The sequence below is a fragment of the Triticum urartu genome, chromosome 5 (genome assembly GCF_003073215.2).
Source record: "Triticum urartu cultivar G1812 chromosome 5, Tu2.1, whole genome shotgun sequence".
Lineage (NCBI taxonomy): Eukaryota > Viridiplantae > Streptophyta > Magnoliopsida > Poales > Poaceae > Triticum > Triticum urartu.
This window is the reverse complement of record NC_053026.1, coordinates 69,963,821-69,989,992: the sequence shown is the minus strand read 5'-3', so window position 1 is coordinate 69,989,992 and position 26,172 is coordinate 69,963,821. Positions and strand designations below refer to the sequence as shown.

The following is a 26,172-nucleotide window of genomic DNA, read 5'->3' as shown; positions in this document are numbered from 1 at the left end:
CACGACACTCCAATTCCTCCTCGGTGGTGAGTTGAGGAGCGGTCACTTGATCATCTTGAGCGACGTCTTGAGCTTGTTCTTGATCTTGAACTTGCTCGGAGGAGAGAACTTGACCTTGGGCATCACTTGGTGTGCAACACCGTCTTGAGCATGATCTTGCCCTTGGTCTTGTTCATGAGGATGAGGGCCTTCACTTTGTTCTTCGGAAGCATGTGGGCCTTGGGTTGGTGATGGCTCCACTTGAGTGGAGCATTGTCCTTCTCCTTCGGCCACAAGGGGTTCCTCAATGGGTAGGATAAAATCAACACCCATTCTTCTTATGGCTTGAGGAGGAATTTCATCACCTACATCACAAGTGCCACTTTGCTCCACTTGGGAGCCGTTATTCTCATCAAACTCCACGTTACACGTCTCCTCAATAAGTCCCGTGGATTTATTGAGGACACGGTAAGCATGAGAATTTGTAGCATAACCAACAAATATGCCCTCATAAGCTCTAGCCTCAAATTTAGACAACCGAACACCTTTCTTGAGAATGAAACACTTACACCCGAACACCCGAAAGTACTTGAGGTTGGGCTTGTTACCGGTGAGTATCTCATATGGAGTCTTGTTCAAGCCCTTGCGGAGGTAGAGCTGATTGGATGCATGACACGCGGTGTTGATGGCTTCGGCCCACGGAGACTTGAACTCCGCCATCATGGTCCTTGCCGCATCCATCAACGTCCGGTTCTTCCTCTCCGCAACACCGTTTTGTTGAGGGGTGTAAGGTGCGGAATATTTATGCTTGATCCCCTCATCACTAAAAAACTCATCCAAGGTGCAGTTCTTGAACTCGGTGCCGTTGTCACTTCTTATTGTCAAGATCTTTGCATTGTGTTGATGTTGTGCTTCATTTGCAAAGTCAATGACTGTTTGTTGGGTCCCGCTCTTTCTCTTGAAGAAACACACCCAAGTATATCTTGACTAGTCATCCACAATCACCAAGCAATACTTCCTACCCCCAAGACTATCAAAGGATGGAGGCCCAAAGAGATCCAAGTGAAGGAGCTCCAAAGGCCTCTTTGAGTAAATGATAGTCGTGGGAGGGTGAGCCTTCTCATGAAGCCTTCCTTTGATACAAGCATTGCAAGCACGATCTTTAGCCAAACTAAAATTCGTTAGTCCATGGACATGGCCCCCCTTGAGAAGACTTTGCAAAGATCTCATATTGACATGGGCTAAACGGCGATGCCAAAGCCATCCCACATCAACTTTAGCCATTAGGCATGTCGCGGTCTTAGTGGGTCGCTCCGAAAAGTTAATCACATATAGACCATTCTCGACATGCCCAACAAAGGCTACTTTAAGAGTCTTGCTCCACAAGAGGGCCACGGTATCAATATCAAAGAAAGTGACAAAGCCCATGGTTGCAAGTTGACAAACGGAAAGTAAATTGTATGCAAGGGACTCAACAAGCATGACCTTCTCGATCGTGAGATCATGAGAGATGACAACCTTGCCAAGTCCCAATACCTTAGAAGATGAGGCATCACCCCGCTCGACATTGGTGGCCATAGATGGAATCTTGTGCACGTCCACCACCAAGTCCTTGCTTCCGGTCATATGATTTGTAGCTCCACTATCGAGGAACCATGATCCCCCACCGGAAGAAAACACCTACAAGAGATCAATGCTTGGTTTTAGGTACCCATTTTGTAATGGGTCCTTTGATGTTAGTAACAAGGGTCTTGGGAACCCAAATAGACCACTCAATGTACTCATGAGGAGAACCAACAAATTTGGCATAGACATGCCCATCACTAGCACGACATAACACATAAGAAGGATTAAAGTCGCCGGCTTTGTTGGGAGGGGTGGCATTGCCCTTTTTGACACCGCTACCCTTCGCATTGTTCTTCTTATCCTTGGAAGGACTCTCTCCCTCCGTCACAAACGTTTGCTTGAGAGGAGGAGGTCGTTTGGTCTTCTTATCCTTCTTCTTGTTCTTGGGGTTGGGTGCGAACCCAATCCCCTCCTTGGCCACAACTCCCTTTTGATTTCTCAAAAGGTCGTTTAGGTTCTTCTCACCTTGTATGCATGACACAAGGCCTTTCTCAAGTTGCTACTTCTACTTAACATTCTCCTCAATAAGATGCACATGCTCACAACAAGGGTTAGTAGCATTTGCATTATCCATTAACACCATACAAGGAAAAGTGGCTTTCTCCTTGGTTAGCTTCACTTGGAGTTGATCATGAGACTCCTTTAGGGTAGCATGAACACCCTTCAAGACTTTGTGAGCCTTGTCGAGAATGTCAAACTCCTCTTTGAGTCTAGAAAGATCAACCCCAAGCTTTGCCTTCTCGAAGTTTAGCACACGAGAAACAACAAGCGCATGATCAAGATCTTTCTTTAATTTAGCATGATCATCGTTGTGAGACTCCTCAAGAGCCAAACGAAGACCACGCTCTTCCTCAAGAGCATTGGAAAGATCCGAAATCTCATCGGCATAGTCACGACTATGCCCCTCCATCTTAGAGATGGTATCTTCGTGAGCCTCGATCATGTCATTGGCTTCACCAAGTTGTTCCAAGAGAGCAACAAAGTGCTTCTTGGATTTACCCTTGAGTTTACCCATAAATGCCTCAAACTCATTCACCTCCACATTAGTTCCCTCATGTTCATCAATGCTATCCGTCGAAGAAGGATGATTAATGATGGTAGTTTTGATGTTGGGGGTTACCTTGTTGGTGGCTTTAGCCATGAGGCACTTGGAGATGATGCTCTCATTGGGTGAGTCGAAGAGAAACACCCGTGGAGTCGTCGCAATGGCAACGGAGGCCATGGCAACCGACTCACCATCTTCATCATCGTCATCATCCTCATTGTACTCTTCTTGTACCACCAATGCCTTGGGAGGAGTCTTCTTGGTGAAATTGCTCTTGTTGGGGAACGACTTGGCCTTGTCCTTTCGGATGAGCTTGCCACCATTGTCTTCCCTCTTCTCATAAGGGCACTCCGCAACAAAGTGGCTTACATTGCCACAATTGAAACAAGTCCTCACTTGTTGCTTGCCCTTTGTGCCACTTGAATTGTTCTTGTTGAAGTTGGGCCTTGAGTTCTTCTTGCTCCAAAATTGCCTTGAAGCAAGGGCCATGTGTTCATGATAGGCATACTTCGTATCTTCGAGGTTGCTCTCCTCTTCTTCCTCTTCGTCCTCTTCCTCCATACTAACCTTGGCCTTTAGAGCAAGGTTGGGTTTCTTTACTCTTTGAGAGCGAAGTACCGCATTGTCGGCGGTCTTGTCCAAGATGCTCATAGCAACAAACTCATCCAACACATCACTTGAGGACAAGGTGTGGAAGTCCGGCCTTTGACGAATGATGGAGGACATGGCTTTGTGGTAGGGCATCATTGCCTTGAGGAATTTGCGCTTGATCCAATTGTCATCCGTGTCCTTGCTTCCATGATCTCGAAGCGAGACCGCGAGTTTGGTTACCCTCCGATAGAGCTCACGAGGTTCTTATTCTTTCATTGCAAACTCATCGGCTTCATCTTGCACCACTTCATAGTTGGAGCGTTGAATGCTTGCGCTTCCCCGGTAGAGGGAAACCACTTGGCGCCAAGCATCTTTGGCCAAGGAGTAGGGCCGGAGATGAGGAAGGTCTTCAGGTGGGATAACTTCTTGAATGATGAAGAGAGCATTCTCATTGAATTGATTATCCACAGCTTCTCTAGGAGTGAAGTTGCTTCGGTCATGCGGATAGAAACCTTCTTCAATGATTCTCCAAAGGTTAGTGTTCACATGATTTAAATGACGCTTAAAATGATAGACCCAAGAGTCAAATTCAACATTCTTATCAATCTTAGGGGCCGGGTCGGCATGATTCAAATGAGTGGAAGGGAGAGGTCCACCATAGACAAGTGGAGGTTCCACATGGGCAAAGATGTCGGTGCCACTCTTACCACTAGTAGGAAGGGCTTTCTCGCTAGTAGCTTCCCCCTTGTCGGAGGTAGCATCCGTCACCTTGTTGGCGGGTTCACCCACTTTCAACGGTGCGGTGGAAAGTTTAAGCTCTTCTAAGAAAACTTTAAACATGCTTTTGACCTTGGTCGTCATGGAGGTTTTCAATGTGTCCAATGCCACATTGAACTCCTCACGAGAGACCGCGGTTCCCCCATCTCCCGTAGAAGATATCGGATTTGCACCGGAGTGCTCCTCCTCACCTTCTACGACGTCAACCATACTCTTCAGACGGTAAAGTCCTTAATAAAGAGACAAGGCTCTGATACCAATTGAAAGGATCGATATAGTTGACTAGAGGGGGGTGAATAGGCAACTAACAATTTTTAGCTTTTCTTTAACAATTTAAACTTTGCATCAAGGTAGGTTGTCTAGATATGCATCTAAGTGAGCAACCTATATGATGCAACAAAGATAAGTACACAAGCAAGCAAGAGATATATCACAAATAAGCTTGCACAAGTAAAGGCATGAGATAACCAAGAGTGGAGCCGGTGGAGACGAGGATGTGTTACCGAAGTTCCTTCCCTTTGAGGGGAAGTACGTCTCCGTTGGAGCGGTGTGGAGGCACAATGCTCCCCAAGAAGCCAGTAGGGCCACCGTATTCTCCTCACGCCCTCACACAATGCGAGATGCCATGATTCCACTATTGGTGCCCTTGGAGGCGGCGACCGAACCTTTACAAACAAGGTTGGGGCAATCTCCACAACTTAATTGGAGGCTCCCAACGACACCATGAAGCTTCACCACAATGGACTATGGCTCCGCGGTGACCTCAACCGTCTAGGGTGCTCAAACACCCAAGAGTAACAAGATCCGCAAGGGATTAGTGGGGGAATCAAATTTCTCTTGGTGGAAGTGTAGATCGGGGCCTTCTCAACCACTCCCGAGCAAATCAACAAGTTTGATTGGCTAGGGAGTAAGATCAGGTAAAAATGGAGCTTGGAGCAACAATGGAGCTTGGGGTTGGAAGAGGTGGTCAACTAGAGGAAGAAGACACCCCTTTTATAGCTATGGACAAAATCCAACCGTTATCCACCTACCAGCCCGCGACTAGCGGTACTACCGCCCCAGACCAGCGGTACTACCGCAAGGCCATGCGGTACTTCCGCTCCTGACAAGCGGTACTACCGCAAGGCCATGCGGTACTACCGCGAGGAACCGCGGTACTACCGCAACAGCAGCAGTAGCTAGGGCAGACCTGTAGCACAAGGGCTGAGGACGGTACTGCCGCAGGCGCGGTACTACCGCTCCCCTTGCGGTACTACCGCAAGGCAGGAAAACCCTAGCTTGGGAAGAGCGCGGATGAATAAAAATACATCCGTGCCTACTTCCGCTGGAAAACGGACGAAGCAAAAATCCAACACAGTACTTCCGCAGAGGAGCGGTACTACCGCCTGGCAGCTGAGCCAGGCCGCGCACGGTACTACCGCGCAAGGGATGCGGTACTACCGCGGTGGCGCGGATGTAAAAAATTACATCCGCCCTACTACCGCGATGGAGCGGTACTTGGCCTGGGGGCCACGGTACTACGGCTCCAGAGGAGCGGTACTACCGTGGGCACCTGCGGTACTACCGCGCCATAGTACGGTACTACCGCAGGTGCCTGCGGTACTACCGCTCCAGGGAGCAGTACTACCACAAGCCCAACAACAGCAACCAGGACAAGGCAATGAGGATAAACGGAGGATGCTCCAAAGTGCAGGGGAAAGGAGGGGTCAAGGAAGAAAACGTGTACGTGATGATTCCACCTGAACCTTTCCGACGTGAACCCCCTCTTAATAGTACGGCTTTCCTACGACTCAAATCCACCAAAAGGAAATGTAGAAAAACCGCCGTCTTCAATAGTCTTCGAGGGGCACCAAACCATCTTGTGCCTAGCGATGAAACGTCTGGGAAACTCAAGGCACACGATTAGTCCGCAAAAGCATTGTCATCAATCACCAAAACACCTTAGGGATAAAAATGCCCTTACAATCGGCGGTGACCATGTCGTCGTGGAAGATGGGGATGAGAACATTGACAAGGACATCAGCATGGGCGACGACTTCATGGACATGCAGTACTTTGTAAGATTTCTCCTCGATTGGTTAGGATTAGGGTTCTTGGATTTAGGGATTTTTTTCCTGTTTTGAGCTTTGTTGCGCCGATTGGAATGAATCTTTCGTTGATCTAACTTCTAATGGATTTAGGGGACCCCTGACATCATTCCCGGGCCACTCTATTGCGATGTTGTGGTGGATGATGCGCCCAAGTGCATGATGCACAGGCCTAGGCCAAAGAAATGTGGTGTTTTTGAAGGAATTGATACTGGAAGGAGATTCGTTGGTTCTTTGTGCGGGTGAGTAACCAGCAGATGAATTATAATGTTTCAATGTACCTAGATAGCACATATATCTGAAAATTTAGAGTATAGTGGAGCAGATGAGGTGGTGATAGTTGTAGATTCACTGCACAATTGAGAATCTTTTATGTTGGTGCTGAGTTGGTCGCTGACCATTAACTTGTTAATTGACACTCTAATTAATGTAGCTAAGTGATGCTCTAAGTGACCATTAACTTGATAATTGACACTCTAACTTATGTAGCCAGTACCAGTACACTGCCTAGTAGATGAATTGTTGTGTGCTTAGATATGGAAATGGCAATGTAAGTATTTGGTGTTAGTTTTGCAAAGGATAGCACATGAAATGGCCATAGGCTCTGTACTTTGAATTAAATTTTGCTTATCTGCTAGTTTTGCAATTGTTGAATTAGTTATGAATGTCAAGAATTCTTACATTTAGTTTACTTTAACAGAGAGGCAAAAACTATGGAGTAGTCCAGTGGGTTTATGGGCCTTAGCTTGTCATACTACATAACTGCTTGACCAAGCTATGGGACATGTTTCATGAGCAAAACTCTGGCAAGGTGACATCCAAGCAGGCCTATGGCATAGAGCTAGCTAATTTGAAGGAGAATGAGCATCTCTGCAAGCCCTATCAAAAAATGGTGGTTGATCTTACCGAGTTTTTTGATTGACATGATGGGGTTGGCAAGGTGGACTTTCAAAAAGCAATGTATGCTAAAAAATTGAGAAGACGAATGAAGAGGTATAGATGTAGAGGTTTAGGGTTGCAAAGGAGCAAAGGTGTATCCTACAAACTCAAGCAGATAGACACCGGGAAGGCCATGATGAGATCGAGGTTGGCAGGGGGCTACTTGTAGAAGAGAAGAAGGAGCAAAGGTGATGTCCACGAGATGCTCAACATCAAAACCTACAAACCTCGGTCCAAATACTCTATAAAAAGACCTTCAAAACATCATTTACTTGTTAATTTATTCTAGTTATTAATTACTTTAAAATATGAATACATTTTATCTATCATCATCTACTCATTACTTTCTACTGGGCAATTGCCCATGCATTGCAGTTGGGAAAGAAATGATGACCGATTATGATTGATTTCTTTGGTGAATTTATTATGGTATCAAATAACTAATAATCATGATTGATTCCTTCTAATGAATTTAAAAATATTGTGTTACCAAATAATTGCCAATCATGATTAATTCCTTCCCATGAATTTATTGCGTCACCAGATATTAATCTGATTAGACCGATCAGATTAAAAAATGTTATTAAAGAATATATGTAGGGATAAAAACCCGGTAGAAGGTGAAGGTAATATAAGTAGAGGTTGGATGAAGGAGTGGTGTGGAGAAAAAGTGAAAGATGGAACATGAGGTTCTTTTAAAGTAACTAGAACAATGCCCGTGCATTGCAACGGGATGTAAATAAATGTTTATCAAATTCTGACCGTGAATTACCTTATATTTTGATTAGAAGTTTGGTAAGTAAATTAAAGTGGAATTGGTTCAGAGGGTAAGTAAATTAAGATGATTGATTATCATATACATGGAAGATTGGACGAAGGGTGGTGGGAAGAAAGGTAAATGGTAATCTTATGTTCTTTTTAAGTAGAGAAGAACTAGTAAGACTACCGTGATTGACATCTGCACTAGAGTTGTCTGGGACACATGTAAACTATTTATATGTTACAATGCTACTTGAGGGAGAATATTCATTACCATGAAGGCATTAACTCCCGTAGTTACCTTCTCAAGCGAAAACTTGCCACTAAGCACACATCTCGATTGGAGTCCAAAGAACAAGGTCTGGATAATCTTCCTTACTATTAAAGGGGAGTATGCGGTGGTGATTGTATGTTGGCACGTCATGTGGTATTCGTATTCCCTCTAACCTCCATTTTCTTCCGGGCACCACTAGGCATCAGACCAGTCATACACTGTTGGACGCAAAGCCTAGATGGGTGGTTCGTTGGATGGAAGCCCGAGATGGTGTCGCTGGATGAGCACCTTTCTTCTTTACTATTAAAGGAGAGGATGTGGTGGTGATCATAGGTTGGCACGTCATCTGGTATTCATATTCCCTCCAACCTCCATTTTCGTTCGGGCACCACTAGGCATCAGGTAAGTCGCAGAATGTTGATGCAAAAGCTAGATGGGTGGTTCGTTGTATGGAAGCCCCCGCATGGTGTCACTGGATGAGCACCTTTCACGTGCAGTTTCCCAGATTGGAAGTAGATAAGCTGATTACACGGGTTGAAACTAGGTGAGCTGATTACACGGCATTTGCTAATAAACACACCCAATATTTTTGAAACTAATTCATCTTTTCCAGATATTTAGCACACTAATTTCACATGGTAAGAAACCACTAACTCTAGAAAATTGGCATTCCACGACATATAGTTCGTCGCCTTAAGAAGCAAAATATCCCTGCAAAGCTATTCAAGTTAGTTCAATGAAACTGAAAATTGCTTTAATACAGATCTTCCATGTGACGTGATAAAGTAAGTTTCCATCTATTGGAGAATTAGCTTACATGATTATTGATGTTTGTTTCGATGGTATAGGATTTTTGTGTCTTATAATACTATGTTGTTTCAAAGTACCATGATGCTGCCTCCATTGGAAAGAAAAATATTCATGCTCCCAGTGGACAGAAGCATTGTTTTTCTAGAAACAAGCCATGGCAATTGCTTCCATTAATTGCCATGCATTTTGCTTTCCTATGAACATAATTTGTTTCCAACTGCGGTGAACTTTATTTCTAGTTCATCTTGGATCCTACCTAGAGTAATTTGCTTTGCTTTGCCAACGAGTTTGCTTCCAAGACAGCTCGACATAATTTTGTTTCCAACATAGAGAATGTGTGCTTAGAAAGATGAGAGGATTTCTCGATCTAGGATTAAATCGCCATGATTTACTTTCCATCGTGGCAACCCACGGGCATGCATTAAGCTAGTAAGTTTTTTCTTGAGAAATCATTAAGCTAGTAAGTGGTTAAATAGCAACGACGAAAAAGATACACCCTCGCCGTCACGGGCTTGGCCATTTCCCTTTCCCCCCTTTTTTCTTTCTTCCACTTATTTTTTTCTTATTCTTTTCCCATTTCCTTCCATTTTCTTCCACATTTTCTCTAATTTTTTATAACATTCTTATTTGTTCATTTTACTCTGTTACATTTTTTAATTTATGTTTATGTTTTACTTCTTCTGGCCTTGTGTTTTTTTAAAAAACATATGGACATGTATCAAGATGTCCATGGACAATTTTTAATATGTTTTAAAAAATATATCTTTACATTTTTAAGTACATGAATATAATATTTTAGACAAGCATAATTTTTGAATGCAAGATGACCATTTTATTTCATGCATAGAAAAGATTATATTGATGTAAAGGAACATTTTTAGTTTTTAAATATTTTTCCATTTTTAAACTAAATGTTTACAATAATTTTTAGAAACATGTTAAACAAGCAAAATTTTCTCGATTTAAAATAAAATAAAATATAACGAGTTAATGGGCTGTTCCATGGCCGAGCTGTCGATGAAATAACCCATTTGCAAAACAAAACGGGCTAAAGTGGCCTCTAAGCCCACTGCGAGCCGCTTCACACAGAAGGCCGTCTGAAATGTATACACGGGCCGGGTCTCCCACCGAAAACCCATCCGCGTGACACACGGCCACCACTATATATTCTCTCCCGTGAGCGCCCTCCTCCAAACCCTAGCCGCCGCCGCCCCCTCCTCTTCGTCCTGCAAGCAGCGCCGCCGCCTTCCACCGGCCCGAGCTCCAGCCTTCCCTTCAACCATGGTGAGCACCTCTCCGAAACCCTAGTCCCTCGGTCCCATATCTCGTCCCCCTTCCCCTCTGACGCGCGCGCTGTTTTCTCGTCTCAGGCTGACGTTGATGTCGACCCCGAGGTGGCGGCCGCCGGCCCCAAGAAGAGGACGTTCCGCAAGTTCAGCTACCGCGGCGTGGACCTCGACGCTCTCCTCGACATGTCCAGCGAGGACCTCGTCGGCCTCTTCCCTGCCCGCGCCCGCAGAAGGTAACGCGCAGTCTCCTTTGCGCTGCGAATCTGCATCCGTGGCTGGCTGCGCTTGTCTCTGGTCTGATCCGGCTTGTTGATTCGATTTGTGGTTGGATTGGTTAGGTTCTCGAGGGGTCTGAAGAGGAAGCCGATGGCGCTCGTCAAGAAGCTGCGCAAGGCGGTGAGTCATGGTTCCCCTAGTACACTTGTTTGTAGTTGAGTGCCGAACAGTGAACTGCTTGCTTATCTTTGTATAGATCTGATTTTTGCCTGCTCCGCTCTTAATTTTTGACATCACTGTAGTTTCGGAATTGTGCTTGAGTTGAGCTATTTAGTTCCTTCTGGAAATTAGTCCTCTACGTTCGTGTTAATATCAGTTCCTCGTTAGTTCACCATGGCAGGCGGCGTGCAACTATAATTTGTCCCGGATGGCCTATGCTATTTAGTCTTGTTTGTTGGATTAGTCATAAATGGTGGATTTTTTCTTATTCAAAGCTGCTGAACGATGTAATTAAGTTTGTTTTATTGCTGCATTAGAATTACAGCAATTATCCCAGTCTTGTTTTGTTGTAGACATGCATTGTTAGAACTTTGGATGCATATTTTCATCAACTGTTTCTGTGATTTTCCACTGGAAAATGTATATGTATTGTTTATTCTGTTTCGAACTTCATGGTATGGTCTGTTTCCATTCTTTATGATTGTGTGGCAATACTGAATCTGTCAATAATATAGCTCTGCAGGATATGATCCATTCTGGCCTGCTAATTTTGTACTATAGGAAATGCAACTTCTTCCAACTAATTTATTAGTAACATTCATTAATGCTTAAGGAGAAAGTTCAGTCATCATGCTATGCTGCTACTATTTTAATCCGCTGTAGCTGTTCTGATGTGTGTTTCTGTGTCTGTAATTTGCTCATTGCCTGTTTTTTGCTAATTCAAGTGTCAAGTATTTGAGTGGATAATATTATGTAGACATTATTTGTAGCAAATAATATTTGCCTTGACATGATTCATTATGTAACAATGGAATTTTGTTTCATAACTTGTATGCTGGCACAAATTTTGTCCGTATAAAATTTTCATGTGGTAGTCTATTCTCTCTTGCCCATTTCATTGTATTTTGTGGACCCTGTTTGCTGTTCATCATCAATGTGTATGATATATGACTTGTTTGTTTCTTGTGCACTTTGATCTGTGCTCCGAGTTTAATGTATCTATTCATGTCGTCTCCCATTTAATCATGTCTGTAGAGATTGAGATGAAGATGAGATTATATCCCTATTGGGATGATTGCCAGCATGATGGCAAAACCTGTATTTAGCTCTATCTGATCATCACTACTGATCGAGTACTCCAGCTTTTGGATCAGTCGTCTATGTTTGTTATCTATATGCATGCTTTCTTTGTTTTTCATCATTTGTGTTTATTAAAGTCAGCTTTTGTTGTTCTTTGTGGGAGGTTGAAATGAAGATAATATTATATCCCTATTGGGTTGATTTGCCGGCATGATGGCCTAAATTCTGTATTTAGCTCTATCTGATCATCTCTCTACTTACTGACTATCTGTTTGTGTGATTATGTACTACTGGGGAATCACTTTTGAGATTTTTTTGTTAGTTACTTTCTGTTATGAACCTCATCTATAAGTCTCTTGCTACAGCTTTTCCTTCTATTTACTTTGCATATACATTCTCTATGTTTATCTCAGCAACTCACTCATTGTCTGTCCTGTAAACAGAAAAGCGAAGCCCCTGCTGGTGAGAAGCCTGAGCAAGTGAGGACCCACCTCCGCAACATGATTATCATGCCTGAGATGATCGGAAGCGTCGTGGGCATCTACAATGGCAAGTGCTTCAACCAGGTGGAGATCAAGCCGGAGATGATTGGGCACTACCTGGCAGAGTTCTCCCTGTCGTACAAGCCGGTGAAGCACGGGAGGCCTGGTATCGGTGCCACCCACTCGTCGAGGTTCATTCCTCTCAAGTGACAATATGGTCAGGAAAATTGTCTGAGATGTCTGGAATCCAGTGTTCTTATCCTAGTCAAATGTAGCACCTGATATACCGACTGTCAGTCTAGTGGTGGAGCAGCTCCCTTTGAACCTTGAACTAATCCTGTTCCAGATTTTGAAGTTATCATGAGGAGGATCGAACATGTTTATCTCCTTAAAGTTGTCATCTGTTGCGATTTGTGTGCTCTTCTAAATTTTGATCAGATTTCTTTACGTCTAAGTCGAGTATCGTTTTAGTCATCAGGCTGTGAACGGTGCTTGGGATGATATTCTGCACTATTCGCTTGACAAACCGTTAATCTGGCAAAAGCAACACATTAGTTAGCAGCTGCTCCTTGATCTTTATCATTTTGAATGCTTTGTGATCTTTGGCATTTTGAAGATCTGCCCAGTAAAGCATAAAAATCTTGTAATCAGAACAAGCCCTAAAACAAGCTTCCAAAAGACCCAAGCTATGGCAGTGAAGTGTCATCTTGAGCATATAGCCTCAATTAGGGTCACCAGTCCAGATCCTTTGGCCTCGGTCATTGTAATCCCACTGGCTTTCCTTCTAAATTTTGCCAACTGTCTTTAGTCAGCCATCTCCCAAGTGTCACCCGTCCACCCCCGATTGACACTAATAAAAAAAAGGGGAATTGAGAAAAAAAGTGCGCTACATGGGATTCGAACCTGCATCAAATAGCTAGGGAACACCTAATACCATGACCAATAACCATTACACCAACCCAGGCTGTTGTTCAATACTTGAAAACAAGTCTTTTAAAACTCTTTTTCACCATTGTCTGATGACAAAAAGAAAGGCATTTTCTTGAAAAAAAAATCACTGCATAAATGATGATGTACTATACGTGTGAATGTGTAGAGGGACTCCTCTATGACTTTTTTATCAGGTTAGGTACATAAGTTACCAGGTTTGCGATGTGCTCATCGCTAAAGTTATCAGGACCTGGGTACATAAGTTATCATGTCTACGATGTGTGAGTTACCATGCTATTCACACAAAAGCTACCGAAGGGATATTTGATCAACTCCCCCCACCCTCCTTGCCAAAGTTATCAAGACCTGGGTACATAAGTTATCAGGTCTATGATGTATGAGTTACCATGCTATTCACACAAAAGGTACCGAGGGGATATTTCATCAACCCCCCCCCCCCCCCCCCCCCCCCCGCCTCGTTGTCAAAGTTACCAGGATGACTGGCATTAGTTATCAGGTATGCGATGTGTGAGTTACCATGCTATTCATACAAAAAGTTATCGAAGGTATGTTTATACTAGTTTTTTTTGGGTCAAAAAACTACTACGTTATTTGTACATCAGCTATCAGGACTACGATGTGTACCATGCTACCCCCCCCCCCCCCCCCCCCCGCCGAAGTTATCAGGATAGGGTGCATAAATTATCAGGTCTGCAATGTGTGAGTTACCATGCTATTCACACAAAAATTCGTCAACTCTCCCCTCCCCCTTCGGTCGCCAAAGTTATCAGGACAGGGATATATAAGTTATCGGGTTTGTGATGTGTGAGTGACCATGTTATTCACATAACAGTTACCAGGGTATATTTGATCAACTCCTCATAGAACAGAAGAAAAGAAAGCAACATGGAATGGTCAAATAATATGGCGTGCATACTTTTTTGCAACAAATGGTCCAGTTGAGCTGGTTAGTGTGTGTTTCACATTAGTTGCTAGGCGTGAGTTCAAATCCCATATTTAGCATGATTTTTTTTTTGACTAAAAATGTAACGAGGGCGTGCCAATAGATCTAGAATCCAAAAAAAAATGACAGATCCAATTTAGAGAAAAATCGCGACAGTCAACGGCATAGTCTTCAGATTCTTCCCACTAAATTTGCAATCAAAGTTAGCGAGTCATTCACATTTTAAATCTTGAACAAAGAGCCACTACGCAATATATTCATAGCCTGGGCACTTTCGACAGCAACAAAGTCAGGGTAAGTTTGTTACCGTGGTGGGCCAATTGCAGGAGGTCGCGGGTTCGAATCCCGTCCTGCCCCTTCTTTTTCTCGCGCAAGTTGGCGGCCGCACGATCAGGATCCGACGACGATGGGGTCGTTCGGATCTGTTGCAGATTTCCTGCCGGCAGGAAATTAGCTTTGTCGATTTCAAAAAGCCCACGGAATTGGTCTTTTAAAGAGGTTTCTCCACACCATCATCAATTGGTCTTTTGAGGAGGCTGGGTACCCACAATCATCATTCTACCTTTTATATAGATGTGTTTTAGTTTCATCAAATCAACTCAGCATGGAGAATCATTAGCAATTTTAACTCATATTTCCTTCTTTCTAACTAAATTCTGCCACATACCTTCTTTATTCTCCAGATTCCATCACCATTTACACATGAGACTGACATTAAATTTCTCTGAATTGTGGATACCCAGCCTCCTTTCTTCTTTTGCCTACAAATAACATGCCTTCGCACCCAGTGACTTATTGCTTTTCTCTTGCCAAAAAAGCCTTCTAATAGATTTTCCACCCTCCCTATATTTGTCTTAGGGAATCTATACATGAAGAAATGGTAAACTAAAACACTGGTTAAACAAGCTTTGATTTTAGTCACCTTGCCACCAGGGGACAGGTTTCCAGCATACCAGCCCTACATTCTCTTCACGATTTTCTTTTCAGCAGGAATCCAGTCAGCAACATGTAGTCTACTCCCACAAGCAGGAACCCCTGGATATTTGATAGGCCAGGCCCCTAATTTGTACTTAAATAGGTCATCATAACTCTGCCTTTTATCATCATCCTGTAGCACCATCAGGACTCCACTTTTTTTGAAAAATTGGTTTTCAAACCTGACATGTGTTCAATGAAACACAACAACACTTTGAGGTTCCTAACACTATCCAGATCATCCGGTATGAACAGGATAATATCATCAACATATTGCAAAATGACAACTCCCTTATCAATTAGGTGGGGGATCAGGCCCACAATCTGACCACTTGACTTGGCTAACTGAATCATTCTCTGCAAGCAGTTGGCAGATATGTTAAAAAGGAAATGGGAAAGGGGGTCACCATGTCTCACCCCTCTAAAATTCGGCATATCATCCTAAAATGAAACGCATTATTTGCCTTCTCTCTTTTCCTTGGACAGTCTATCTACAGAGAATACATACTGTACACACATGATCCTATCTCCGATATTGGTTATGATCTCAATTCCGGATAGAGATATCAACCACATTCATTTTCCCCATCCTAGGCGACTAAGTTCAAGATATCTGATGCGCACGCATGACACTCCCCAAATGCTAATCAAGTGCCTCAATTAGTAGTAATAACACGTAATAATAATAGGCAAAGCCAGGTGGACATAACCGTTGGCCAGCTCCTCCCCTGACAGACATACAGTTGCGGCACATGCTTAGCGCCGCTAATCGTGGGGGTGGCTCGCATTTAATGCCACCATGATTCTCTTGATTCCTCCTCATGTGGCTCCAGATTAGATTAGCACCCGCATGCTTCAGCTGCAGAGGGCGAGAGACACCAAGCGTGGATTAAACTAGGTTTTGGTCAATGTTTTGCAGCTACTTGTTCGGGTGGTTTACAGTTGGCTTAGGCTTAGGCTTAGCCTAAGCAGCAGCTTAGCAGGCGAGTAGATCGCCATCCCACTGGACTGGATTTTGGAAGATCGGCAGGCAGGTATGTACACATAAATCATGATGATCTATCTAGCTGGTTGGTTCATGACAGTTTTTGGAATATATCTGAAGCAATCATCCCATTTATTGGCTTGATCTCTCGAGCGTGCGTGCGTGCGTGCGTTGTCGTTGATGCGCACAAGCGAGCTCCAGAAGATACGCTGAACATCACGTTAGTTCGTCTAATAGCGGCATCTGAAATTCTGAATAGCTCTTGTCAGATGAGCTTTTAGTTTCTGCGATGATAATATGTGCAGAGCAGTTTTAACATGGTCCCTCTACCCCCTCTTTTCACATGAGAGGTAAGAGTATAAAATAGATCTTAGCCGTTGATCTCATCAATGAATGGCTTGATTGACTCTTACCTTCTTACCTCACATGTAAAAAAAAGAGGTAAGAGGTACCATGTTAAAATTTGCCATATGTGCAACCTTTACTTTCTGACGTTAGGAAAGATGGCATGTCATGTGTCAAGCTCAAAAAAGCTTTGAACATGTGATTTGCGCACCATAGTTAGGCACTCCCTCCGTAAAGAGATGTAAAAGCGTTTAGATCACTAGAGGGAGTACTTCTGAGATGAGGTTTTTAGTTTCCGACTTTCTGTAATTGTAATGCAAGATTTGGTGTCTTGATAGATAGAGTTGTTCATACAGCAGCACGTCTACTAGAACATTAGGCAAGGTCATAAGTATGTGACAAGCTGGACAATGCCATGAATTGTGATCTCTTCACCGTGGTTAAACAAGCAAAGCTACACTGAAAACAAAACAAGCAAAGCTAGTACTAGTTCTACAAGGAAATTTAACAAGCATTTGCACCGAGCGATTTTTCGACAGGATACAATCCAAAAGGACAATCAAGTGCTCACTATACATTGCGAAAGACGCGTAGGCGAAATCTTCGCCTTCCTCATACAATTTTCACTTGCATTCAGATTTGGTCAGGCTGAATGGCATGCTCCATCCATGGCATAGAAATTCAGATTTCTTCTGGCACCGGCAGCCTCGGTCAGGCTTCGGAGTTGGCGGTGAGCGTGGCGAGGTCGAGTGGCTGCGCGTGGTTGTGGTCGTTCTCGTAGGTGACGATGAGCATCCCGGCGTCGCCGCGGCACCGCTCCACGTGCTTCCTCGCCGGGCAGTCCTTGATGCTGCTGCACCGGTAGTATCCCCTGCAATTAACCAACAACAAGTTCATACTTCATACCCGCCTGAATTTATTACCACCTGATCATATCCAATTGTAATGTCTCACTCAGCACCAAATGCATGCTTGCACGCCCAATGAATGCTGAGATCGACACGGCTACGGTGCATGCCCACAACCTCTTACTGACATTTCTAATAAGTTTGTTTCATTCATGGATAATACTTGGTGACATTATATACATAACAATGAACATGAGAGAGAGCTAGACTAATTAACCAAGATTGGAGCATAATATACCTTGGGTGTGGAGAGCCTTTGATGGGTTTCTGCCCGTACTTCCTCCACGAGTAACTGTCGGAAGGTATATCGGCCACCTTGTCGCTCACCGCCGGCATCCTCACCACCCTCTTCTCCCTCGGCTTCCTGCAAACCAACCAATCACACGATTGTAAGTAAAGTAAAGGCGCACGCAATCGGCAGAGCTAGATAAATCAATGGCGCGCGCATGCGACCGGCACCGACTTTTTCTTCGGGCAGTGGCATTTGCCGTCGTCGTCGGCTTTGTGCGCCGCCTTCCTGGACGCCGGCGCGCAGGCGGAGGTCTCCGACATGGTGATCAGCTGGCTGCTCATGTTGGTGAAGAAGGACGTGGCCGCCGACGAGGTGCACACCGAGTTGTCGAAGCTGAAGGTGATCACCTCCGGCTCCTTGCCGCTCCTCGCCGCCGGGATCTCGATGTGGAACGGCTTCTCGCTCGCCGGCTTCGGCTCGAAGTGGAACCTCTTGTTGTCGCTGCTGGCCGGCCTCTGCTGCTGCTCGAGTATCCTCTTCTGCGGCTGCTGCTGCTGCTGCTGCTGCTGCTGCGGAATCTGATGGTGGAATTGGATTTGAGGAGGAGGTGGAGGGGCAGGAGGAGGATTGGCCGCCGGAGCTGCCGAAACTCTGGAGCCGTTGATCTGCACGGCGGCAATGGAGGCGGGAGTACACCCACTCAAATCCAGGATTGGCGTCTGGAAGAACATGTCCCTGTCTGGAGCCTTGGCCGCCGGAGCTGCGGAAAGTCTCGAGCCGTTGATCTGCGCGGCGGCAATGGAGGCGGGAGTAACGCTGCTGCACGCACTCAAATCCAGGAGCGGCGTCTGGAAGAACATGTCCCTGTCCGCAGCACCCTTGGCCGCCGGTGCAACGACCTTGCCGTTGCCGGCGGCACAGGGAGCCGCCGCCGCCACCGGCACCGGCATCTGCTTCAGCGGCGTCGGCGGCGGCGCAGGAGTGCTACTGCTACTCCCATGGAGTTGGGGGGCACTGGCAGGTGGGCAGTACGGCACCGGCGGGGGAGGGTGGTACTCAAGGAGGCACCTCGCAATCGGGTCGGCCGGCGGCGAGCTCCTCCGGCCGACCCTCGCCCTCGCATGGCCAACCCTATTGCCGAGGATGTTAACCACCTTGCTGAACCGGGACACGGCCTCTTCGGTCTCGGCCGCGACGGCGGCGAGCCGGAACGGGTCGCCGGCGGACAACGAGAGGCGCGCGACCAGCCTCTTGCAGCTCACCACCGCCGCCCGGTTGGCCTCCTCCACCCCCTCCATGGACAAAGAACCCAAGAATACAATCTTGGTGGTGCAATGAATCAAATAGCTCTAGTCTAGATCGGGTTGAACATCAAGAGATGGACAAGGTGGAGAAGAGTTTCACCATGCAAGCGCATGCAGAAGCTTGCGCAAGGTGAGCAAGGTCGCGGCAATGGCGGCCGGACCAGGAAAAGGTTCCTGCTGGATCTCGCGGCGACTTTATACAGGGATGGACCAGAGCATATGCGACATTGTTAGTCTCTCTCGTTGGGACCTTCACTTGTGCAGGAAGTAATTGGCGCGGGTATAATATTCAGGCCGAGAGTGAGAGGTGGAGCACTACCAGAATAAAAATTTAGCAAAGTCAACTAGGCTGGTGACGATCACAGCCGTCGATTTGATCGACGGCCGGGATGTTGATTCACCTGTCCTTTTCACTCAAGGTCACACTATTTTTCTTCTTCTGTTTTTTAAGCTGGTCAATTAAGCACTGGAGACATCGGGAACCGTGCCGACTAAATATTTTCCTTACAAAGAAAGTTTTCAGTATAAACCTGGACCACTAGAAACCTACCAAAAAAAACTATATATAATTGCAAGATCAATGGTTTTTAGAAGAAAATGCAGAGAGAAACGAAGTGAAGACTTTGCTAAAGACCACATTTTAAAGAGCAGCTTGGTGAGCAGGATAAGTTTTTCTTCAGCTGTATTTTACTTTTGCCAGCTCACTGGCAGAATGGATCAACGTTTCAAAGCCCCCCTGTTTTTATTCAGTTGAATCAATCAAACTCCAGCCGTCATCTCAAGTGTAGGACACACAAACAATTCCCATGGAAATTCTTGTGCCAACCTTCTTTAACCGATATGTGAATGATTGCCATGTTGGGTCACTGTCATAGTGCCATTTGATTAAGTCTAAACACTGGGCAATACAAGACCGCAATAATTCAATGCTATATAAGAAAAAAGAAGCTACGTATGCAAGTTGTTAGTACAACAATAGGATAAAAGTCTGCTTATGAATTCTAGAAAGTAGCCCGGATGAAAATATAACACCCCCCTCCCCCCGCTGTCCGGCCTAAAAAATATATATATGAAGGATGCACCCTCTAGAGTCAACGTTTTTTTCTTCTGCATGTCGCTCGCATTACCCTCCAGATCGACCCATGTCGCCGCCGCAAAGAGGAAATCTGTCACCGCCGCCGCCACAAAGAGGAAATCTGTCGTCGCCTCCGCCACCGATTGCCTCCTGTGTTGCCAGACTAGGGTGAAAGAGGAGAAGGACCACTAATGAGAGGGGAATAGATCAGGAGTTTTTTTTTTTGCAAAGTTCCTAGTCAGCTGGTGGCCCCTAAGTTGACGTGGTGTCGGTCAACGCGCCTCGTGAGCAGGCCAGCGAGCGCTCGTGCAAAGAAAAAAAGAACCTCGGGTGAACCACTTACTATAGAATTAGGACCTAAAGATGCATTTTGAAAGTAGGACTAAAGTGAACTGCCAAGAAACTTTTAGCATCTCGAGTGTATTTAACTGTATCATGAAACTTTGTACATACGTAGTATATGTGTATACATATATGGATTTTTTAGAATTTTTTAATATGCGTAAATAAGATTTTAGAGAAAAAAGTACAAAGCTACCATGAGCCCTGTGGCCAAATGCACCTTTTAGTTTTGACCCACACATCTACGCCCACTCATTTAACCAACGCTTTTGTTACTCATTATAGTGAATAATTTATTATCACTGTAGGTTAAGTTAGAGAGAGGGAGGCCCTAGATTGGGGGGGGGGGGCAAGGGCCCTCCCTACATATCGATGCCATTACCGTTGTATGATCTGAACCATCTTCCTCTTGTTCCTCACTTCCTCTGGCATCCTCAATGAACCTCAGCCAATGGTTGAACCTTGGGATCACCTTGATGATCATCAGAGGTGTCGGAGTCCTCTTGGTTGTATCCTCAAGAGAAACCAGCCTTCCCGGCGTGGCATGCCGTGTCACGACAATATATTTATGTCATTTTTGTATGCTGTGAATTTCAAATTAAACTAACAAAACTATATCAATAAGGTTATATTCACATAAAGGGAAGTAATGCGTAGAAGCAAACTATAAAGGACACATTTATTGTCACCATGTGTGGTGCATCTTTGATGACAGAAAGTACACCTCAAAACTTTTCTAACTAGATGATACCCCATGCATTGCTGCGGGATACTATAGTTCATTTGATGTGTGAATTTTGGCCAGAGTGTTGGTTCACATTACATTACTCCATGGAAAAAACAAGCTCCAAGTAACATATCATTTGCTTTGCAACATCATCAAACAAAACTAACAAATTCCAGCCCCCTTTGAAGGCATGTCAATACTGGACGAAATAACATAGTAGAACATAAGCTCAAAATTACTTATCAAATGCACATAATAAAAGAAGTATGTCAAAGCGCAATAATTTTTTTTACTGAAAAGATTAAAATAAAAACTGAATTGCTAGGCAAATAGGAAGAAACTCAAAGGCCCGACTTTTTATGTCAAGGAAGGACCCGAAGCCAGGGGCTTTTTGGGAGAACCAAGCTTGTGGCCTTTCACCTAGAGGACTTACCCCCATGCCAGAAGTATTTACTTAAAAATACTGAAAAATAGAAGGCGATATAGATATTATCGGGAGTATATCAACAAAATCTGAAGGATAATGAAGAAGTGTACCTAACATCTCATGTTTTCCAGTGTATTAGATAGCATATACTCCCTCCATTCCTAAATATAAGCCCTTTTAGAGATTTCAATATGGACTACATACAAAGCAAAATGAGTGAATCTACACTCTAAAATACACCTATATACGAAGGCTTATATTTAGAAACGGAGGGAGTATGTTTGAAAAGGATACTATAACATAGTTGTAGGCCTTGCAACTAAAGGGCACACATTTTTATGTTGGAGATTATCATACTATCAATTAGGCCTATATTCTATGATTTCTCATATGCATTTGCATGAACCCTATGGGTGTACCCATCATTCAAGAAAATTTGCATATTGTTTTTGTATCATATAATGAGTATAAGGTCTAAAAGGAATTGAAGTTCCAACTTCAAATGTTAACAAACAACTATAAATAATTAATCCAGGGGCATTCAAAGGTATATTTTTACAGTTAACAAAGGGAAAGACGGTCTGTCAGACAACTAAAGAAAATGCAATGGTTGTCAATCCAGGAAGCACTTAATCAACTGAACTACTTAGCTACATACCACCAAATTTCCACAAAGCAAACTAAGAAAATGACTCAATACAATCAAATGTTAGGTTCAAATGAAAATTCAAAAACTATACTTGCTTCATAGTTCAAATATTCAGTATTATGGTATTCATCATTGTCCATTTTTCATCGGTTTCCAGTAGTGTTGAAGGGAACATGACCTCAAAATTACCCAGATGAAAATATACCCCCACCCACCCCCACCCCCCGGTCGGGAAAAATAATAATATAAATAAGATATGAAGGATACACCCTCTAGACTCAAAGTTTCTTTTTTCTTCAAATTAAAGAGGCAGTGAGATCACATTTGTGGGCAGTTTGAAATGAAATTGAAAATTCACGCCATTTTATTGGTGGATCATTTCAAGTTGCACCATATTTTGTTGGTAAAGTTTAAGGTGCAACTTGCACACTTAAAAAAAGTGCAACATGTTATGATGCACACTAGGTTATCAAGAAGAAAGAAATGCCTCACAATTTCGTTTTGTGCAAAAGATGACATAAATGAACCATATGGAAAAAGTATTATACACATAGACAATGCTAAAGGACTTCCTCCAAATCTTTTTTGAGGCCAAACTTCGTTAACACAACCAAAAATGCATTAAAAATGCTAATTAAAGTTTTAAAACAAAACCAATTTTCCTTTGAAAATATATACATGTTCACTACATATCCGTAAAATTTCATTAGATACTAATTTGTTAAATTGTAGGTTTGCACAGAACAAACAAAATTATGACCCAAAAACAACAACAAAAAGTCTGTTTTGATATATGCATTTGCTTTTTGTGTAGACCACATATGAAAATATATTATTATGAAACTTTGTACATATGTAGTATATGTGTATTCATATGTGCACACTTTTGTAGAATTTTTTAATAAGTGTAAATAAGGTCTTAGAGAAAAAAAGTAAAGACTTACTATGAAGCCGGTGGCCAAATGCACTTTTTGGTTTTGACACCCACATCTACACCCACTTATGTAACCAACGCTTTTGTTATTCATTATAGTGAGATAATTTATTACCAATAAAGGTTAAGTTAAATAGAGGGAGTAGTGGTCGTTCGGTGGGCTTAGAATCTCGATGCAATTTTTATTATGTTTGAGATGGTCTGTACTTCCGATGAACTTTTATAATAGAGCTGATCATTTGGCAGAGAGAGAGAGAGAGAGAGATAGAGAGAGAGAGGCCTTAGAGGGGGAGGGGGCGAGGGCCCTCCCTACGTACCATTACCACCAACTTTGATGTATGATCTGAACCATCTTCCTCTTGTTCCTCTAGCATCACCTCAGCCTACAGTCGAACCTTGGAATCGCCCTGATGATCATCAGAGGTGTTGATGTCCTCTTGGTTGTAGTCATAGGAAGTAGTGGGGACTTGGAGCTCATTGCCAATTTGCCACTAGCTCCCCACCATGACCCATGTTTACGTTTGTCTTCTTTATCGATCTAGGCTATCATGTAATCAATTGTTGTGAAATGACATCAATGACTCATTAATACTCTTTAGAATTAATAAAATGCTCTGGTACACTTGGAATAACTAGTAATCATGTATATGCAATTCACGTTAATATTAGGCAAGATATTCCACATTAATATCAAACAGATATAAAATATTATGCATGTTGATATTAGGCCCGATATTAATTAGTGGAGGATGCTAAACATGTGTAGTGCTAAATATATTTAATGCTAAACATCAGAGCGGCATAGACCAGTGGATATATGTGGTTGAATGAGTGTGGCTTGTTGGATCTACGCAACTCACTCTTTTTTATATTGGTATAGATGATACCAATGATCTTTTGCTAGCTTGTTGCCCTTATCACCTATGTACGAGAAACTATGGTGTTTAGTAAGAACTAAAACATTGGACATGTCTCCTTGACACCAAAGGCCCAAATAGCATGTGTAGGATTCAATCTATTTGGGCCTTTTTGATTCGCAGGATTCCAAAAATGCAATAGGATTACAATCCATGCATATTTTAATCCAGTGTGATTTTGGTTTCTTTTAGTTGCATTACAGAAACAACAAAGGATTATTTTCAATGTTTGAGTGGATGCTAAAATTCATATGTAATGTAGTACACAGTGATCCGTAGAAACAAACCCTATAGGATTAAATCATGCAGATCAAATGACCTAAAAAAATCCTAAGAATTATGATCCCTCAAAATACCTACAAAGTTCCTTTGGATCAAAGAGACCTAAATTTAGGACGTGCATAAACATTCGGCCCACGCATATTTTCCAATGAAGCATCTACCAACAGAGATTCTCGAAGTCATAAGAACACAAGACATAGTGTGTTCTTGGTGGCTCTAATTACAACATGATGTTTGAAACTTTAGGTCTTGTGGTAATGATATACATATAATCATTCATAAAGCTATCATCACATAAATATTTCCAGGGGAAAACCCCAAAACAGGCCAAGCCTCGAGTTGGCTCTTTGATATTTTTTTGGGAAATGCTCAAAATCACCCGGGTGATTCCACTCGAAATGTCGACCGCCTCCTTGAAGCGACACGTGCCATGTCCTTCCCCTGACCCTCCCGTCCATGATGCTCCACGCGAGTCAAACCCAACTTCTAGCTTATCCCACCCCCTCCCATGGCGCACTATCACTCTTGCTCAAATCATCAATGAACCGTCCGCTATTTGTCTTGTCCCACTACTCCCCATCTTTGGTTTCATAAGGGACTGCCACTTGCAAGCTGACCAATGCGCTCATGTTGCCAACCCATCCAAACCTTTACAAAGCAAGCACAACTTGGCTCATGTTGCAGATTGACCCACGTGGTTGCAACATGGGTCATGTTGTATACTCTCGAGCGCAACATGACTCATGTTGCAAAGTACTCTTGAGAGGTCGAAGCGGGAAATTACAGTGTTGAGGGAATCCAACAATTGATTATGCTTTGATCAAATGGTGGACGAGATGGCGGACTTTTTCCAGTTTTCAGTCGGCCGACTTGTACATTATCCCTTTTATTCTATTTTTTCGATGTATAGTATTAGATGTTCACATCTCTGACTTGCTATATTCGAAGAGTTATTTTTCGTAGTATGTTGGGCCTAAATATTGAGGCATCCTATGACGATTAGCTTCAGACTGTTGTTGTGACGCGGTGGGTGCAGTCAAGGGCCGCCGGTCCAGTTTGGCGTGACACTGTTTCTTCTCGGTTTTCTTGCGCTTCGTGCGAGAAAAAGAACATGCTCGCCTCTACTGCTTCGTCATTAGGCCGGCCTAGGATGGGATAAGTGTTGGTTCCCTTTTTTTTATTGAAAAAGAAAAATATTATATTTAAAATTTAAAATGTTCTTTGCACAAAAGTATACTTTTCGTCCCTTAATTTTTGGTGAAGTCTAGATTTGGTCCCTCAACTTTAAAACCGGACAACTTGCACCTCCAACTACCGAAACCGGACAAGGTTCGTCCCTTGACTCGGTTTTGACCGGTTTTGGTGTTGACTCACCCCGGTTTTGACTGGTGCTCACTCATATTCCTGTAATTTTTTTATATCCGTGAACTTTTTGAAATCCACGTACATTTTTCAACTCGCGTAGTTTTTCAAGGTCGCGTATTTATTTCAAAAATAAACATACTTTTTTCAAATCAGCAAACTATTCTGAAATTCACATATTTTTTTCAAATCCGTGATCTTTTAACATTTACGTACTTTTCCAAATCCCTGTATTTTCCCAAATTTGTGTAATTTTATCTAATCCAAGTATTTTTCAAAGCCATGAACTGTTTTTGAATTTGCATACTTATTTCAAATCCACATGCTTTTCAAAGTCCGCATTTTTGTTCAAATCCGTGTTCCATTTATAATCCATGAACTTTGTTTGAAATTCACGTACTTGTTTCAAGTTGAAATAATTTTTGAATTCCACATATTTTTGCATAAAAGAAGTCCATATCCGTGTACTTTTTTCAAGTTCGCATAAAATTTTCAAATTCATGAACTCTTTCAAAAAAATGTACTCGAATATGAAACGCTACATCAATTTTAAAAAATTAAATGAACTTTAAAAAAATAAGCATATTTGAAAAAGCACATGAATTTGGAAGTACGCAGATTAAAAAAAGTACACAAATTTT

General features: G+C 43.2%; 2 protein-coding genes and 2 non-coding genes across 4 annotated transcripts; 3 read left to right on the top strand and 1 right to left on the bottom strand.

The window, feature by feature from the left end:
* The first annotated feature begins 10,015 nt into the window (after nt 1-10,015).
* Nucleotides 10,016-12,573, top strand: LOC125507938 (40S ribosomal protein S15-like). The gene is made up of 4 exons (XM_048672470.1): nt 10,016-10,171; nt 10,258-10,409; nt 10,515-10,572; nt 12,135-12,573. The coding sequence occupies exons 1-4, from the start codon at nt 10,169-10,171 to the stop codon at nt 12,381-12,383; spliced, it is 462 nt and encodes a 153-aa protein (XP_048528427.1). The 5' UTR covers nt 10,016-10,168; the 3' UTR covers nt 12,384-12,573.
* LOC125511866 lies at nt 11,647-11,733 on the top strand. The gene has a single exon (XR_007285138.1). It is a non-coding gene; the product is annotated as a small nucleolar RNA Z102/R77 (small nucleolar RNA).
* Nucleotides 11,854-11,942, top strand: LOC125511865. The gene has a single exon (XR_007285137.1). It is a non-coding gene; the product is annotated as a small nucleolar RNA Z102/R77 (small nucleolar RNA).
* Nucleotides 12,574-16,764: 4,191 nt separating the features above from the next.
* LOC125507937 (protein WRKY1-like) lies at nt 16,765-19,297 on the bottom strand. Its single transcript, XM_048672469.1, has 3 exons — nt 17,744-19,297; nt 17,519-17,644; nt 16,765-17,243 (listed from the first exon to the last, which is right to left on the bottom strand). Exons 1-3 carry the CDS (start codon nt 18,808-18,810, stop codon nt 17,084-17,086), a joined length of 1,353 nt encoding a protein of 450 aa, XP_048528426.1. The 5' UTR covers nt 18,811-19,297; the 3' UTR covers nt 16,765-17,083.
* Nucleotides 19,298-26,172: the final 6,875 nt, after the last annotated feature.